The following is a 17338-nucleotide window of genomic DNA, read 5'->3' on the forward strand; positions in this document are numbered from 1 at the left end:
GGTAGGACAGGTCTCCGGGCTTGGGCAGCGGCCCCGGTTCTCTCCGCGATCCGCCCTGCGCAGGGCAACAAGTAGAGGTCAGCCGGCTTCCAGCGGCCGCGGGGCACTGAGTCCCTCTTCACCTGCCCAGGCCCGGCCACCCGTCCCGATGTCCCCGTGCCCTTGCCACCTCCCCACCCACCCAGTGCCCCTCAGCCCGTGGGTCTGTCGGCCCGCCGCCGCCTCCCTCTCTCCACTCCCGTGGGCGCGAGGAGACGGGGGTGCCAGGGCTATGAGGCTGACCTCCGAAGAGCCGCGGCCGATTGATTCGTTCCGCCCGGAGCCCGGGCCGCGTGAATGGGGGCCTGGGCGGCGGCGGCGGCGGCGGCGGCGACGGGGATAAAGATGTTCTTCCCGCCAGGGGGAGGGGGCGCGGGGCGGGAAGCGGGGCCATTCACTCCTGGCCTGGCCCCTCGGGAAGCCGCGCCGAAGAAAGGGGGCCGGGGCCTATTCAAGCCCTACGAGCCGCCCACAATGGACCGATATACTGGGGGCCTCTCTATTAACGTCCATGAATATTGAAGAGAGCTCGGAGCGGCGGCTCGCGGCCGCGAGGGGGGCGGTGCCTGCGAGTTCTGGCTGCCGGGGCTAAGGGAGGGGGCTCGGCGCGGGCACACTCCGCGCCCGGGCCCCGCGGAAAACTACACGGTTCATCCGCGGAGAAACCCCAGAACGTGCAGTGTTTTCCCTCGCGATCTCAGCGAGGGGAGATGCCAGCGCGGGGGGCCTTGCTCCCCAATTCCAATGGGCCCTGAGACTGGGGCGCTCCCTACAGGTCCCCTTTTCCCTGGGGCGCGGTCGGGTGGGTCTGCGGCTAGAACAGAAGCACACAACTTGAGGACGCAGAGGAGACGCTCGGGGCCGGCTCCGCTTCCGCCCGGCCCCCAGCACCTCTCCCGGGGTTTGCGGGTCCAGGGCAAAGAAGAGGGCTCCCTGGCCGCACTCCGGACCCTCGATCCTCTCATCTTCTGACCCCGAGCTAGCGTCCAGGACCCACATGCTGCACCCCCAGGACGGAGGGACCGCACAGAGCTGAGGACTTTTTCTCAGTGGGGTGTGGGCTGGGAATCCTCGGGGCTTTCAGAGGAAAGTGACCTGACCCAGAGAGACCAGGCGGGAAGAAACCTCAGTTCACAAAGTCCAACCCAAACCATTGCACACATCAGGACACTGAGGCTCAGAGAGGGGAAGGGCCGACCCAAGGACGCACAGCAGTCCTCATCCCTCCTTGGTCTCCCGGAGGCGCTGAGGTTGGTTGCGGCTCCTGGTGACTCTCTTCCTGCCCACCAAGTCTTTGTGGAAGCCGAGGCCCAAGCGCGGGTGAGGCTCCCATGCCCGGACTCCATCCGCCCTCCTCAGACACGAACTCTGGGCCCAAGCCAGAGCCAGTGTGACTCTCCGGCGATGTCTGGAAGAAAGTTGAGGTTCCGGGACCCTAACCCGCGGGCTGCCCTCGCTCCTCCACAGCTCTGCCCTCTGCTGGCGCCGGGCACGACGGTCGCCCCTGCTGCCCAGTGTGGCTTCTCCCGGGCATCAGACTCGAGGTGACCCGGGCTCTGGGTCTGAAGGCCAGTGGTTGCTGCCTTCCTTACTCTACGCCCCGATGCGGACCCCGGGATGCCAGGAGACCACTGGCTGGAACGGGGTATGCAGAGGCCGGGTGTCTGCGGTCGCCAGGTGTGAGGCTGGCTTAGCAAAGGCAGGACCCTGTGATGGAGGGAGCACTTTGCCAAGGCGCCTGAGGACGGTACTCCTTGTAGGAAGGCCAGGCCCCCTGCCCCTCCACCCAAGTCCCCTCTCTGAGGACAAGGCCTGGGGAGTCCGATTCCTCCAGCTAACCGTGAGCCCAACGCACTGCCCTGAACGTCCAGAAAACCCGGCTCCATTATCGGAATCTGACGTTGCGGGGAGGTTGGGGGTGGGTGGGTGGGGGAGGGCTGAGGAGCTCAGCAGATGGAGATGTCCCTGTGCCCCCCACCCCTTGTCTGGGGCTGAAGTGGGGATGAGGCGAACCCTGGGAGGCGGCAAAGCCCGCAGGAAGCGGTGACCTTTCCCGCTTTGGCTCCGCGCTCAGCAGCTCCCTGTCTCCGGCGAAAGACCGCGCTGGCGCTCTGGGTACCTCGGAACCTCCGCGAATAAAGTCTACCGGTGGGACGAGGTTGAGGTGGGGTGGGGTGCGGAAGCGAGCAGGGAAGAAGCGAGAGAGGAAGAGGGAGGCCAGAAGAGAAAGGATGAGAGCTAGGAGGCAAGACGGAAGGAGTGCAGGACGCAGCGGGCCTCCCTAGGTCGCAGCTGAGCAAAGGAGCCTGGAGGGTCGAGCCTTAAGCCGAGGGCGCACAGCGGCCTGGCCTGGGGCTGCCTGCAGATTTGGAGGGCGTTCGCTCCAGGGCGCAGCCGCTGCTCCCATTCACGACGGTCCGGAGACCCCTTTCGGTCCCCCTGCCTCCGTAAGAAAAGCCTTTTCCAAGCGACCCCCGGCTATCTCGGATTTCGGTCTGCCCTTCCCGACCCCGACCTAGCCCCCTAGGACCGGGGGACGGTCGCCCACGAAGCCGTCTCAGGCCGGGCTCAGCCCCGACGGCAGCCCCGCCCCACAGCCCTGTCCGCCCAGGGAGGAGTTTGACAGCCGGCCTCGGGCAGCGAGCGGGGCGGCTGCAGCGGCCCGTTTGAAGCGAAGAGCAGGCCTCCGCAGCGCCGTCTGCGCAGGAGTTCAGCGCGGCCTGCGCCGGGCCTGCTGGCTCCAGGGCGACTACCGCAGTCTGGGGCGTGGAGCCCGGGAGAGCGCGGGACCCGGCGGGCCGGGCGGGCCAGGGAGCGTAGGGGAGGTGAATGCCGGCCCGGCCGGGCAGGGGTGCTGAGCGCAGACCCGGACTAGGATAGTGGCTGAGCGCGGGGCCCGAGGCCAGGCGTCCCCTCCGGCCTAGTCTGGTCCCTGGAGTCCGAGCGATCCTCGCCGCGCCCCCTGCCCTACTCTGTCCCCTCCTCTCCTCGCCCTGGGCTGAGCCTCCCTCCCTGCCCGGCACTTCCCACGGGGAGAGGAGGAGGAAGAAGAGGAGGGGGGTGGAAGGGCTGGGGAGGGGCGGGAGGACGCAGGGGGAACGTTCCGAGCGGCCCGAGCGCCCCCGCCCCTTGAGCTCTCGCCGCGAAGGCTCCTCGAGCCGGGCCGGGTACAACAAGTCTGTCCTCCGACGTCAGGGGGTCATTAATAACCAATTAGGAGGGTCACTGCGGCTCCTATAAAGGCGCTGAGATTTTGCCAAGGGGAAGACCGTCCGGGCCGGGTGTGCGAGAGGCGAGCGCGCGGCCGAGAGCCCCTCGCCGCCGTTTCCCTGAAGCCACCCGCCTCCCACCAACCCCGCACCGCCCCCCCTCCCCGCACCCGCCTCCGCCTCCACCCCTGGCTCTCCAGCCCTCCGCGCCGCCTCTGCCATCTCCGCAGATTTCTCCATCTCTCTCTTCATTTCTGCTTCGCTCCCCCTCGTTCACTTTCCTCCCAGCGCCCCCCTCGCCTCCCGCTCCCTCCAGCGTCCTATCCTCACCCTCCTCGTCCTCCCCCTACTCCTCTTCCTTCTCCTCCTCCATCACAGCCCTCTTCTCTCGCCCCTGTGCTCCCCACTCGCCCACCACATCCCCGCCTCGGCCCGGCCGTCCGTCCGTCCCCGGCGCCGGCGAGCCCCGGGCCGCCCATGATGGGCTCCGTGCTCCCGGCTGAGGCCCTGGTGCTCAAGACAGGGCTGAAGGCGCCGGGGCTGGCGCTGGCAGAGGTCATCACCTCCGACATCCTGCACAGCTTCCTGTACGGCCGCTGGCGCAATGTGCTGGGCGAGCAGCTCTTCGAAGACAAGAGCCACCACGCCAGCCCCAAGACAGCCTTCACCGCCGAGGTCCTGGCGCAGTCCTTCTCGGGCGGTGAGTCGCGCCGTCGAGGCCGATCGCATCCCCTCCTCCCCGCGGCCCCTGATTCCCGGGCCCACACGCGCAGGACGCGGCGGGGACACGGGGCGTCGCAGCAGCTCGCGCCAATCTGGGCGTTCCAGATGCTGCGTGTGACTCAGTTTCCCGCGAGCCGAACCAGGGAGCGAGCGGCCAAGCCCGGGCGGGGAGGGGCCGGGGGTTGGGGCACCTCCACCCCGCGCGGCTCGGTGAAGAGATCTCGGCGTCCAGGCTGCCGGGCGCTCCGCCCCCGCGCTTCCCCATCCGCCCCTCACCCCTTAGAGCCAGCGGGTTCCCGGCATTTAAAGCCTTACTAGGCGTGTAATAGCAGTTGACTCAAAAAGAAGGGGTTTTAAATTCATTTAGTTAACTTGGGCTTGACCCGCGAAAGTTCCCACTTAAACCAAGAACTTTAAAAGGCAGCGGGGGCTGGGGAGGGGGCGGAGGGCGGGCGGGCGGGAGAGAAAGCCGCGGAGAGAGCGACGGAGAGAAAGAGAGAGCAAGAAAAGTTTCTTTTCTTTAAGATGTCTCAAGTTCTTACTCCTCATTCATCAACCCGCAAACAATATCTTTCCCCGGCGCTGGCATCTCTGCGCGTCGCCCCCTTTTCCCCCTTTACGATTTCTGTTCCTCTCTTAATTTACCGTGCAGACTAATTCCACTTCCATTCACGTTATGTCAACCATCTAATCCCCCCTTTTTGTAAGGGGAATTCCTCGGCCCCTTTTAAACAAGTCCCCTCCGCATTGAGCTACAATTTACTGCTACAGCATTCTTCCAGGGCTAATGAATTTAGAATTAGCAATTTCTTTCGAATGGAGCCGAATGAATGCGATCACTTTAACAGCGTGACAAATTGCCGGCCGCGCCGCAATGGACACCGTTTAACCCCCCCTTTCAGCTGGCCCGCTGGCCGGGTATTTTCCCAGGTAGCTTAGAGGGGGACCTTGTAAGACACGGAGGCCGCCCCTGTGCGCCTCGCCGCTCCCACTCCGGCTGCCCGACCAGGCGGGGGGACCCCCGGAGGTTGCGAGCCGCCCCGGCTCTTGTCCGCCCAGAGAGGCAACTTCGCGGCTCGCCTCGATCCGGGCACTGCCCTTCCTGGCACCCCGGATCCTGGCGGCAGCGAGGGACCCAGGCGCGCCGGGGGTCACCCAGAGAGCGCGAGACGCGGCCCGCCGTCGCCCGCGTTTCTTATGAGCTTCCGCCGCCTCGAAACTAGACTTCGTTTCCGGGCGCTGCCAGCCCGCCCCGGGCGCGAGGCCCGCCCCCCAGCACCGCGAAGGGAGTCAGAAGCCCTGACCGCGTCCTGGGTCCTCCGACCGTGCCCTGTGCTCGGTGCCGCGACGCGCAGTGAGCGCCGAGCGACGCACGATCGGCCCAGAACCAGACAGGGCGAAAGAATCTCGGCTGGGCCGTCAACCCCTCGTGGGAGCGGGCCTCAGTTTACCCATTGGTAAAGCCACGCACTGCGGTCGGCTCAGTAGTTCTTAAACTTTGCCGGGGTGGAGGGCAGGGGAGGTTGTGGCTGCTTTGAGAATTCGTGGAGAGACTAAAAACAAAAACAAGTGCAAACAAACAAAAATCTCTCCTCGAAATGAGTCCCAAAGCACCTCTCGCTTTCGGAGGGTCCCCGGGTTGCAATCAGAGGAGACTCGGGTCGCTGAGCCTCCACCCCCGGGGAAGAGCCGGGCCTCCCCTGCCTCAGGCTCTGACCCAGTCCCCATGCCTGGCGGCCACAGAGGTTCAGAAGCTGTCCAGCCTGGTGCTGCCGGCCGAGGTGATCATCGCGCAGAGCTCCATCCCCGGCGAGGGCCTCGGCATCTTCTCCAAGACGTGGATCAAGGCGGGCACCGAGATGGGCCCCTTCACCGGCCGCGTCATCGCCCCGGAGCACGTGGACATATGCAAGAACAACAACCTCATGTGGGAGGTGCGCGCGGGCTGCGGGGCGCTGGCTGCGGGCTGCGGGTGGGGCCCTGGCGTCCGGCCGCTACTTCCGCCCTCGCTGGAAGCTGCGGGCGCTTTGGGCCAGGCCTTGACGCTCCCTGAGGCCGGATCCTATGCCGCCTGATGCCTGGAGGTTCCTCCCCACATCGCGAGGCGAAGGCGCTCTCCTCTGGCCGGCCCTAGGGATCACGTCCGTTGTTAGGTCCGCTTCATAGTGGAGGGCACGGAGACCCAGAGAGGCCGTGCCCTTTGCCCAGGGTCCCACGGAGAGCTGGCAAGCCACGCCTGGGAGCCACCTCCCAGCCACCTGCATTCTTTCCCTCGCTCCAGAAGCAGCAAGGAAAGCCCCTCAAAGCCAGCCCTGGCCTTGGGGTGAGGGGTGGCTGGAAGGAAGGATGAAGGCAGCCCGTGCTCCTTGGGAGTCGGCTTCTCAACCCAAGCAGAATAATGACATTGGAAATGAACACCGATTAACTGGCACTGAGTCGACTTTCTGAGCCCTGGGCCTGCATTCCACCAGGTTATCGCAGCAGCCCTATGAGTTATTATTCCCATTTTACAGAAGGAAACTGACCTTCCATCCAGGGTCTTCTGACCCTCCTCCTCCACAACAGTGCCAGATGCCAGGGAGGGCCACCCTTGGGACAAAGCCCCTCCCAGAGCACTTCCTCCTCTTGGGGCTCTCACCTTGAGGAGGCCAGGCTGAGGCACCCTCTCCCTAATGTCATTTCCCCTCCTTCCCCCACGGCTCCCCACCATAGCCCCACCGGGCAGACCATTAAGGAGACGAATGGGGCAAATCCTGCACCTGGTCACAGGAGCAAAGGAAGAGAGCAGAGGGCCATGAGGCCTCTCCTAACCTCACCTCCTTCCACCTCTGGAGGCCTGGGCCGTGGTTCCCATCTCCACTTGTTCCTGGGTTAGGAAGTTGGGGTCCAGTTTGGTTTCTGAGTACTTTTGGCAGCTCCCACAAAGGGGGCCTAGGCCAGGCCAGGGTGACACAGTGAGCCAGGCTTCCCTTTCTAGGCTCTTCTGTGTCCCCCGCTGAGGTCCTGGCCAGTGCTTTCCGCTGCTTTGGGGAGCACCTCTGCATCCCCGGAGAACTAGCTGGAGTGGATGCCACTTTGTGTGCTCAGTGATCTCTTGGAGATGCTTTTCACCTGGGGATGGGGAGGACGCGGCAGCAGGAGCCTGTGGGGCCCCGGAGACTGACTCCCTGTTGGCCACTTCTAGCCAGCTGGCCTCAGGCAAGTCACTGTACTGCCCTGAGCCTCCCTTTCATCGGCTGGAAAACCAAGACAATAATAGCTGCGTCCACTTCCTGGGGATGGAGAGAGAGAGTGTGTGGATGTGCCCGGCCTGGGGCCTAGCCCTGGCCACGGGCGGCACACATGACACAGCCCTGCCTCACCTGGCCCCCGATTCACCTGCGCCCAGGTGTTCAACGAGGATGGCACGGTGCGCTACTTCATCGACGCCAGCCAGGAGGACCACCGAAGCTGGATGACCTACATCAAATGTGCACGTAATGAACAGGAGCAGAACCTGGAGGTGGTCCAGATTGGCACCAGCATCTTCTACAAAGCCATTGAGGTGAGTGTGTGTACTGTGGTGTAGAAGCAGCGGGTACCACTGGCGGGGGCTGGGGGAGCCGGGCCGCTGTGTCTGGGGACTGAGGTGGAGAGAGGGGCGTAGATGCTGGCCCAGCTGGCCCTGCCCAGGCTGGAGGACTGAGGCCCATGCATCATTGTCTCTGGGAGCACGACCTCCAGGGCAAGCTTTCTGCTGTAGATCAGAAAGGACAGAACTTTCCACTTTATGCCACCATGAATATCATGAGCACCTCAACTGGGGTCCCCGGATAACTGCTGAGAGGATGCTGGGGTTGAGAAGCCATAGAAATACAGAGAGAAAGACACCAGAAGGCAGCCCAGGGGAAGCATTTGGATGGGAGAGAGGGCGTTGTGTCGGCAGCGTTTTGGCTGTGCGCTGCCCATCGCCAGTGACGGGTGGACCACGCGCGACTCTAATCTCAGCTATCACATCCTGGTCACTTGTGGCGTCAGGCTTTTCCTAGACGCTGTATGCGCGTTATTGTGTTTAATCCACAAGGGAGGATTCTGTGATTACCTCCAGTTTGCTGGGTCTCCCTTGGTGACTGGCAGACTCGGGAGCTTTCATGGGCATTTGTGAGGGATCCTAACACTAATGTCTGAGCCGGGTGAAGCTTCTCAGACGAGAGAGAAAGGGAGAGATTAAACAGCATATCCCATGGTGGGTGGGAGGGGCTGTCAGAGGAGCCGGCCAGGCCCAGGGCAGGGAGAGGTTCAGGCGGGATGGGAAAAGGAGGTGTCCCCAGTGGGGAAACGCTGGGGCAGAGGCAGACAGGCTCACAGTGTTTGGGGAGATGACGATAGCACAGAGCAAGCCGAGTGGTGGTAGCCGGGCGGTGGTAGCCGAGGCGGCCATGCTGTTAGGACCCTCCCTGCTCGTTGTCTCTTGGCAGGACATTTGCTCAGCGTCCCGCCCAGGAGGGGGCAGGCAGCCCAGCTTCCGTGTGGCAGGTTGGTGGCGAGTGCTCTGCACGGGTGGTGGGGCTCTTCCCCCCATAGTCCTCTGGACCCCACGCTTCTTCTCCTCTGTGGAGGGACAAGCACGGTGCCCCTTGGGGTGCGGCTAGGCTTGGCTGAGTTTGGGGGTGTTCTGAAGGAGCCCCCCGCCCCAGGCCAGAGAATGACTCTCCTTTCCTTTAGTCCGTTTTCTTCCTGTAACTCAAAGCCCCATGTCTTTCTAAGGCCCCGAGGGGCACTGGACAGTTGTCCCTCAATAACCAGGCCCCTGGGAATCTTCCAGGAGTGACAACAGAATGGCCTTTGCCTGGGCCCTGGTGTGGTCCAGCCAAGGGCTGGACCTGAGGAGAACCAAGAAGGGTAAAGAAAGGTTGGGAATTCCCTGGCGGTCCAGTGGTTAGGACTCGGTGCTTCCACTGCCGGGGCCTGGGTTCAATCCCTGGTCGGGGAACTAAGATCCCGAAAGCTGTGCGGCACAAAAGAAACAAAAAAGAAAGGTGAGCCGTTCTTGGACTGGGGTTCAAGTGAGGTGGGACAGTGCGAGGATAGGACTGACGGTGGCCCAGGCAGAGGACAGAGGTGTTTCTTGTGACTGTTGGCTGGGCTGCCACCCTGTGGGAACAAGGGCCTCCCATTAGACATCCTAGGATCAGCCTCATGGGTGGCTGAACCTCACTTCTGGCAGAGAGCACCCCCCTTTACCCACTCAACCTCACACGTGTCCTCACATTTGCACACTGCTTCCCGGCCACCCTGAAACAGATGAGATGGGGGACACACAATGATTCCATCCCTCCACGCAGATACACGCACGCTCACACACACACGTGCTTACACATAGGAGAGAGGGTAAGGATGCTGGTATGATTTTGGCAAAAGGACTCCCCATGGCATCAGTTGCGGAGGCCTGAGTCTCATCTTGCTGTTCAGGTCACACTGGCTGAGAGCTGAACAGAGTCGGGAAACATTAATAGACGTTTATACAGAAATTCAGAGTCGGAGGACAAGGTGGCTGAAGTGTATCTCCATGGAGGAATCTAAGATTATAAGATTTTTAAAAAGTCATCTACATTTGATCAGGAATTTAAGTTGAAAAAAGAGGATCGGGAAAAATCTACCGTATATGATCAAGATAAGTAGATATCACCGGTTTGGCTATTCATGCTTTTACAGAGTTAGCAAGCCGAGTGCTGGAGTGAGGAATAAGGAAACACAAACTATCACCCATTTTACTTTTAGTAAGTGAAATTAGGTACATTTTTCGTGGTGGCAGTTTTCTTAAAGCAATGTGTCAAAATGTCAGATGCCGCTTACCGGACCAACCGTGTGTCCAGGTGTGTGTGACCACCGTGCAGCAGGGCTCGGCCAGAAGAAATTTCTGCTGCTCCAGGCCACTCCCCGGACGCCTCTGGAATACGTGGGCTGTTTGTTCTGTGCGTGTGTGTGAGGGAGCCAAGAAGGGTCTGTGCCATGACCTGTTTTCTTAATCTTTCCGTCACTCAGAACCACTGTGTATATTTCATAACAGTAACCCATTACTTGCCAAAAAAAAATGAGAAGAAACATCTTCATTCAATAAGCAGAATATACTACTGCTGCTCTAAAATTTCCCACAAATACAAATTAACAGCTGTCCAAACGGAGACGAGGGTGATGGGTCTCCAGGCCGGCCAGTCTGTGCAGAATCCCTGGGCGGGGTTTTGCATCTGGCTGGATCTACCAACATGTTATCCCAGGCTCTCCCCTCGCTATCTTCAACCGCAGAAGAACTTACTGTAACCTCAGGTGCCTAAAATGACATTTCTAGAAAGCGCCCAGCACATAGCAAATGGGCACTAAATGTTGAATGAATAAGTCCAGGTGATGGGGGCTGGGTTGAAAGTGGACACACGGACCCTTTTCTCCCAAGAAAACAAAACCGGCAAAGAAACCAGCTGCCCCAGAGAAGCAAGAACTTTGACCCCAAAACTCAACACAAGAAAACGATTTAGGAAGAAATTATGAAAATTTTGGATTTGGGAACCGGGAAGAAAATTCCCAGGCTTTTCCCCTCCTGAGTTTTTGGCAAATGACTGTGCCCTGAAGTGTGGGCTTTTTCTTTCAGCTGCTTTTCTTCTCATTTCAGGCAATTGAGGTTTGTTTTGGGTTTTTTTTCCCCTAGAGTCTCAGAGCCCCATCTCTCTTTTTCTTGGCTCTATGAGGGCAAGCACCATTTTCCTTCTGAACTTGCTCACCGGTGGGTGCAGTTAGGCACTTTGATTATTAATAATAAGCATAATTAATGATGCTACCATCTGTGGGGCAGTTACCATGTGCCAGCACCATGCTAAGGGTCTTAGCAACTTTGAAAAACTCGAATCCACTCAGTCTGGTGCTATCACTATCCCTGTTTTTTTTGGGGTTTTTTTTGTTTGTTTTTTTATCCCTGTTTTAATGACGTTGAAACTAAGGTTCAGGGAGATCTTGGGAGATTGTTGAGCTGTGATTTGAATCCAGACCTGTGTGACCCCACGGTGGAGCCCTTGGTCACCATGCCGTGGGACCTCCCTGGCCAATATCTATTTGCTGGAACTCTATTAATTGGTGTGTTGGGACATCTGTGGTACAATGGAAATTGATATTCGTCCAGATGACACTGAGGTCCTTCTAGACAAGGGCTTCTGTACCACCGGGGGACGGGGAGGACATCAGACCCTCCTGGGAGCATGTTCAATACTGTGACATGAATTTGTATTAGGAAAACAAACCAAAACCCACAAACGTTTTCAATTGATAATAAAAATTCAGAAATGGGTCAGGACAGAACTTCTGGGCCAATAGGGAAGGTGAATAGGCACCAGTTGGGAGAGTATGTAATTTGTCAACCAAGGAGTCAGGCGCTGATATTCACCCCGTGTCTTGATGATGTGGATTTTATGGTACAGGATTCATTTCTTTGGGAATTGCTTTGTTTATTGTGTATCCTGAGTCAGTCTCGGATCCCCAGAAAAGTAGATGAGCAGCTGATTCTCCTTCTCCGAGCCCCCGTGGAAAGCCCTGGCTGGGCCAGGCCAGAGTGTTGGCCGTAAAGAAACAGGGCTACTGAGGAGGGCTGCACGGGACCGTGGCCATTCTTTGCACTTAGGTGATTGGCTGATGGGACCCTGGCAGCCTCTGGACAACGGTACTAAGATCTCAGGGAAGAGGCTGTGGGTCTCCCCGGCACTCCTGGTCGCCATCTCTGGGGTCATTGCATGAGGGGTGTCCAGGAGCAAGCAGATGCCACAGGTCCAGGCCAGGACCTGCTGCTGGTTTCCCAGAGCTCTGAAGGGCAGAGAGAGACTCCAGTGCCCGGCCTCTGGGCACGTGAGGCCGCCTTCCCCAGCGCTGCTTTACAGCTGGAGGCTTCTTGCTGTCTGGGGATGTGTGTCATTGTCAATTCTAGTAGGTTCTTTTTAATAGATTTCCTCTCTTTAAAAAATATTTTTTTGTATAAACGTAATATGTGCTCATTAATTCTTAAAAAATCAGATGCATCTTGTAGAAAATGAAAGTCACTCTGCTCCATCATGCTGTTCCTCACGCACCTTAAATCAGCATTAAAAAAAAAAACTGGTCTCAAAACGACAAACCCTTCTGAGGAAAGATGCGCAGAAAACCGGCCACAGTGGCTGGGTGCCCTGAGTGGGAGAGAGAGTTACTTTTCCTTATATACTCCTTTGTGTCTGTATCACTGTTTTAATTTTAAAAATGCACTAGTAAAATTAATTTTAGTACATTTGAAAAATGTGTTAGTAAATACATGACTCAGCCTATATTGAAACGGTCAATATTAAAGCTCTTATTTTAAAAATATTATTCCCAACCACCATTTTAAATAATAATATTCAGAATTTGTTCTTGGCTCCTCATTCACCATCATGATTGTTGCTGCTGTTATATCTGTTTTATATTTAATAACAATTGTTAGTCAATTCAAATGAAAAGGCTGGTGTTGACTTAGATATTTGATTCCCGGACTGCATGTCTGGGGGTGGAGATGCAGGTCCCACTGGGGACTTGCTGAACCTCTCATCCCACATCTGTGCTCCCCCCGGGCAGATGGGCCAGGGAAAAGGTGGCACCGGAGTGGCACTGGTGTCCTGGGAGCATGTGGGCCCAGCCTGTGCTGCTTTTCTTTTTTTTTCCGCTGCGCGGCTTGTGGGATCTTAATCCCCCGACCAGCGATTGAACCCAGGCCCTCAGCAGTGAAAGCGCCGAGGCCTCACCACTGGACCGCCAGGGAAGTCCCCAGCCTGTGCTCTTGATGGTCACTGAAGGCAAAGCCGCAGGTCATCCTGGGCCACCCCTCACGCTCCGTGGGGACAACTGAAGGACCCCATGTCCCGGAGATGACTGCCAGCTTCTCTGAGCGGTTGATGAGCTCTCGGAAAATAGTACAAACAGCTTTAAGTGCGTGGCCCCGTTGAGCCCGGACAGGCACCCCGTGAGGCTACAGAACCGTCCCTGCTTTGCAGTTGAGGAAACTGAGGACCAGTGACAGAAGGCACCTTGCCCAAAGTGGCACGCTTGGCAGGGGGGGAGCCCAAGTGGACCCCGGCGTGTGTGAGCCCAGGGACTGAGCCGGAAACCTCAGCAGTACCGTCTCCTGAAGGAAGGGGCGTGTACAGACAGTTGGACAAGGGGTTGGTTGCTTTAGAAGAACCGTGATGTATAAACATCTGGTGTCGTGTGAGAATTGAAGCCAGGGGTTGGGACAATGTCAGAGGTGACATAATCAGAGTCTTAGAGTTGGGGGAGCCTCAGGGATCATACTCCCCACCCCCTTCACTTGAGGAGACAAGCTTAGAGAGACAGAGTGCTTGCCTAGGGTCACCCAGGGACCCAGTGACCGAGGGCCCACCGGCACCATCTCTCAGCAGCTTCCTTCACAGTGAATTTATCTTGAGTATTTTAGCTCCATCACCCTCTTTTCTAAGGGGTTCACAAAACTCTCTCAGCTCCACCCTTTCTCCAGCAGGGCCTCCAGCTCTGACCCCCGCTGGCCTCCTGGACAGCAGCCGTGACTATGAATGACCAGGGAGGCCTCGAGGACTCTTGCTGTGGTGCCAGATTCTGACCTGCCTGCTTTCTTTGACGCACTGCCTAATTTTCCTTGGGTTCCGGGACTGCATTTGGGTTTTCCGTATTTAAACCCCGTCAGTCCGAGCTGGTGTGGCACCCTCTGCCCGGCTCCTCATCACTCACTGTCCCTGAGGCTTGATGTGACACCCCATGGGCTGTAGGGTCTGTTGGGAAGGGGCACAGTGACCCCTGCCTGAGTCTTAGGAGGATGGATGTTGCCTAGGCCCCCTGGAGCTTCACTTCTCCCACCCCCTCCTCTCTCTGCTTCCCTCTCCTTTCAGGGTCCAGCAGGGCTGGCTGTGCTGCTCTGAGGCTCTTCCTGGCTCTGACCAGAGGAAGGAAGGTGTGGCGAGCAGATCGGGGGTCTGCAGACCAGAACCAAAGGGAAGGGAAGGGGGCCTTCTCTGTGACCGTGAAAGCCAAGGAGAAGGGCCCTATTCTGGTGTGATTTCAGACAGCCCTAGATGGAGTCCTGTGTGATCTTTTGTACTTCAACTAAAAGAAGACCCACCAGGAAAACAATCCAGCCGTTGCCCGGGGGGGGCGGCATCCACCTTTCTCTGGGCAGATCAGAGAGTGACCCCCAGGGTGGGTGCCACAGCTAGCTCCTCTGGGGTCCAGAGGCGATGGGCCTTCCCCTCTCTCATTTGCTCTAGCTGGCTGGGGCCTGAAGGTTCTTTGCTTTGAGGAATAACTGGCTTCCACCAAAGGTGTGGCGGGCCCCTGGGCTGTCCCAGAGGGCGGGGTCAGCGCCACCTCAGGAACAGGCCTTCCACTGCCTCCCTGGATTGTCACTGCAAAGCCCTCCCTCCTGACCGCCGGCACCATGTCCCTGGGGCAGGTCCTCCCCTGGGAGCAGCAGAGCCCTGTCACCATTTGTGGAGTTCTCTGCCATAGACCTAGGACATGGCAAACGGATCTTGTTTAAGGCTGTGTGCCCCAGTATTTCCGGAGGTGGAGGTGTTCACTGAACTGAATGCTTCTTTTTTAGCCCCGTGCAGGGAGTCAGGCAGAGCCCTGTGATGGGGAGGGAAGGGTATGTGATGTGGCGCTGCCTCGTGGTTGCTCTGGATAAGAGATATTTCCAGAACATCATCAGGCAGGGTGTAACCGAGAACCACAGGGTGCCCCTCAGGCCACACTCCTTGGGAACATCTGGCTCAGCCCCACAGACCTGAGGGCTGGCTGACTCTGCTTCCCCTCGGAGAGAAATGAAAAGTTTTCTAGCTTTCCTTCTTCCTTTACTTCTGCTTGCGGCAAGGTTTCCGTTCCATTGCTGTCAGTTTGGGAGCTCCTGTGTGGCCAGGAGACAGCTCTGGTCCCAGCAGCAGAGCCAGGACAGAGAGAGCGAGAAGCCCAGGCAGAGGGGGGCAGAGGGGCAGAGCATCCTAAGGCCTTCCGTGTCTGTGAAGCTTGCCGGGGATAGCTTGGAGGAAAGGGACCCAAGTGTGCCTTTCTTGGGGCTGAGACTGTATCCACATCTCCATGGTGGGCACCAGGACGGCCCCTCCCGGCTGTGAGGGGACCACCCCCCCCCAGCCCGGGCTGCTGCCTTCCTGATCTCCTTTTGCCTCCTTCCCTACAGATGATCCCTCCAGACCAGGAGCTGCTGGTGTGGTATGGAAACTCACACAACACTTTCCTGGGGATCCCTGGTGTGCCCGGGCTGGAGGAGGAGCAGAAAAAGAACAAGCATGGTAGGTAGTCCCCATGAGGCCACAATGACAAGGGGGCCACAGAAGCCCGAGAGAGAGAGTGAGTGAGTGTGTGTGTGTGTGTTTGGCAGGGAGGCTCCTGGCCTCTGGGGACCCTGGTTCCACGTCCAGCAGCATCAAGCACATGGGACTTACTGGTTCAAGGAGGCCAATGCCCCTGGAGCCGCTGCCATGGTCCAGGCATAGATAAAAGACAGTTCTGATTTTGGACAAGACAGACTGTCTGGGGGCAGATTGGGTGGAGGAGCGACGGGCCAGGCAGCAGGAGACTGGATTGAGTTGCAGTTCTGCTGTGCAATCTTGGGAAATGGCTCGGTGCCTCAGTTTCCCCACCTGTAAAAGAAGGATGTTGGGCGAGATGATCTCTAACCTCCCTTCCAGCTCTCACAATCTACATTTCCCTGCCCTGTCCCTGGTGCTGAGCCTGGCCCAGAGTAGGTGCTCAGTATAAACCTGTTGAATGAAGGCAGAGCAGAGTGTGCCTGTGTGTGTGTTGCAGCGGGGTGGGGTGGGGCGCTGATCATCACGGTAGAGACCACCTGCTCAAGACCTATTTCCTGCCAAGTATTGCGCTAAACCTTCTACAGGTGTCATCCCACATGGGTCCTCATAAAACCCTTGTGATATTTGGTTATCCTTATTTTTAGAGGATGAATCTGAGGCTCAGGAGCTACTGTTTATCCAGCCCTTGCTCTGCAGCTAATGTTTCACAAAACATTTCTCTGACCCTTACTGCAACTTTTGGGCGTGATGCTATTATTACTTCCATTTCAGGGATGAGAAAAGTGAGGTGCAGTTCACTGGTACACAGTAGGCATTCAGTAAATATTTGTGGGATGAATAAATGAAAGGTTTTGGGAGGGAGAGGAGGAGTTATAACAGTGACTACCACTGATGGAAGGTTACTATAAACCTGGTACTTCCCCATGTCCGGCCTCAGGCAGGTAAAGTGATCAGTACAGAGTAACCTTCAAAGACGTCAGTTTTTTGTGATCATCTCGTGTGGTCGTGCATAGCCCCGTGAGGTCGTAGTAGGTTCCCATTTTACGGATGAGAAGGTTGAGGTTTCCCGAAGCTAAGTCACTAAGTCCCTGAGATCTCGCAGCATGGTCTGGAGTCCCACTCCTATTTGATCCCAGGCCAGGGCTCTTGCTGCCCCTCCCACCCCTCTGCCAGTGCCAGCAATCTGCGCAGTGGCCACCGGACGATCGGAGGCGGTTGGGCCCTGGGAGGGGCGCACGTGGGCGACGGGTACGGGGAGAACGGGCCGCGGCCGCGCGGGTTCTAACGAGGCTGCTCTCTCTCTCCCCCTCCCCGCCTGCCCCCCCCGGGCCCCGCCCGCGCGGCCAGAGGACTTCCACCCGGCGGACCCGGCGGCGGGCACCTCGGGCCGCATGCGCTGCGTCATCTGCCACCGCGGCTTCAACTCGCGCAGCAACCTGCGCTCGCACATGCGCATCCACACGCTGGACAAGCCCTTCGTGTGCCGCTTCTGCAACCGCCGCTTCAGCCAGTCGTCCACGCTGCGCAACCACGTGCGCCTGCACACGGGCGAGCGCCCCTACAAGTGCCAGGTGTGCCAGAGCGCCTACTCGCAGCTGGCCGGCCTGCGCGCCCACCAGAAGAGCGCGCGCCACCGGCCGCCCAGCGCCGCTCTGCAGGCCCACTCGCCCGCGCTGCCCGCGCCGCACGCGCACGCGCCCGCGCTCGCCGCCGCCGCCGCCGCCGCCGCCGCCGCGCACCACCTGCCGGCCATGGTGCTGTGAGCGCCGCAGCGCGCCCGCTCCCGCCCGCGCGCGCCTCCGCCGGCCAGCCCGCCGGGGCGCGCGGCGGGGCTGCTCTCCCTCCCGACTCGCACTCCTTGCGGCACGCGGCCGCCGGACCCGGCGCTGTAGGTGCGCCCCAGAAATGACGCCCAGGCATACACTCTTCGCCCCGTTTCGCAGATGAGGACACTGAGGGGTGACGTCCTTTTCGCGGGCCGCCCAGCTGGTGCAGCTGCGCGGCCGCCTCCTCTTCAGGGGGTCC

The 17338-nt window shown here is 59.0% G+C and overlaps 1 protein-coding gene across 1 annotated transcript; it reads left to right on the forward strand.

The window, feature by feature from the left end:
• Window positions 1-3725: 3725 nt before the first annotated feature.
• On the forward strand, window positions 3726-17076 carry PRDM12 (PR/SET domain 12). Its single transcript, XM_036856755.1, has 5 exons — window positions 3726-3948; window positions 5715-5905; window positions 7360-7515; window positions 15181-15292; window positions 16661-17076. Exons 1-5 carry the CDS (start codon window positions 3726-3728, stop codon window positions 17074-17076), a joined length of 1098 nt encoding a protein of 365 aa, XP_036712650.1.
• The last annotated feature ends 262 nt before the right edge of the window (window positions 17077-17338 follow it).

This window comes from Balaenoptera musculus, chromosome 6 (genome assembly GCF_009873245.2).
Source record: "Balaenoptera musculus isolate JJ_BM4_2016_0621 chromosome 6, mBalMus1.pri.v3, whole genome shotgun sequence".
In the NCBI taxonomy this organism is placed as follows: Eukaryota; Metazoa; Chordata; class Mammalia; order Artiodactyla; family Balaenopteridae; genus Balaenoptera; species Balaenoptera musculus.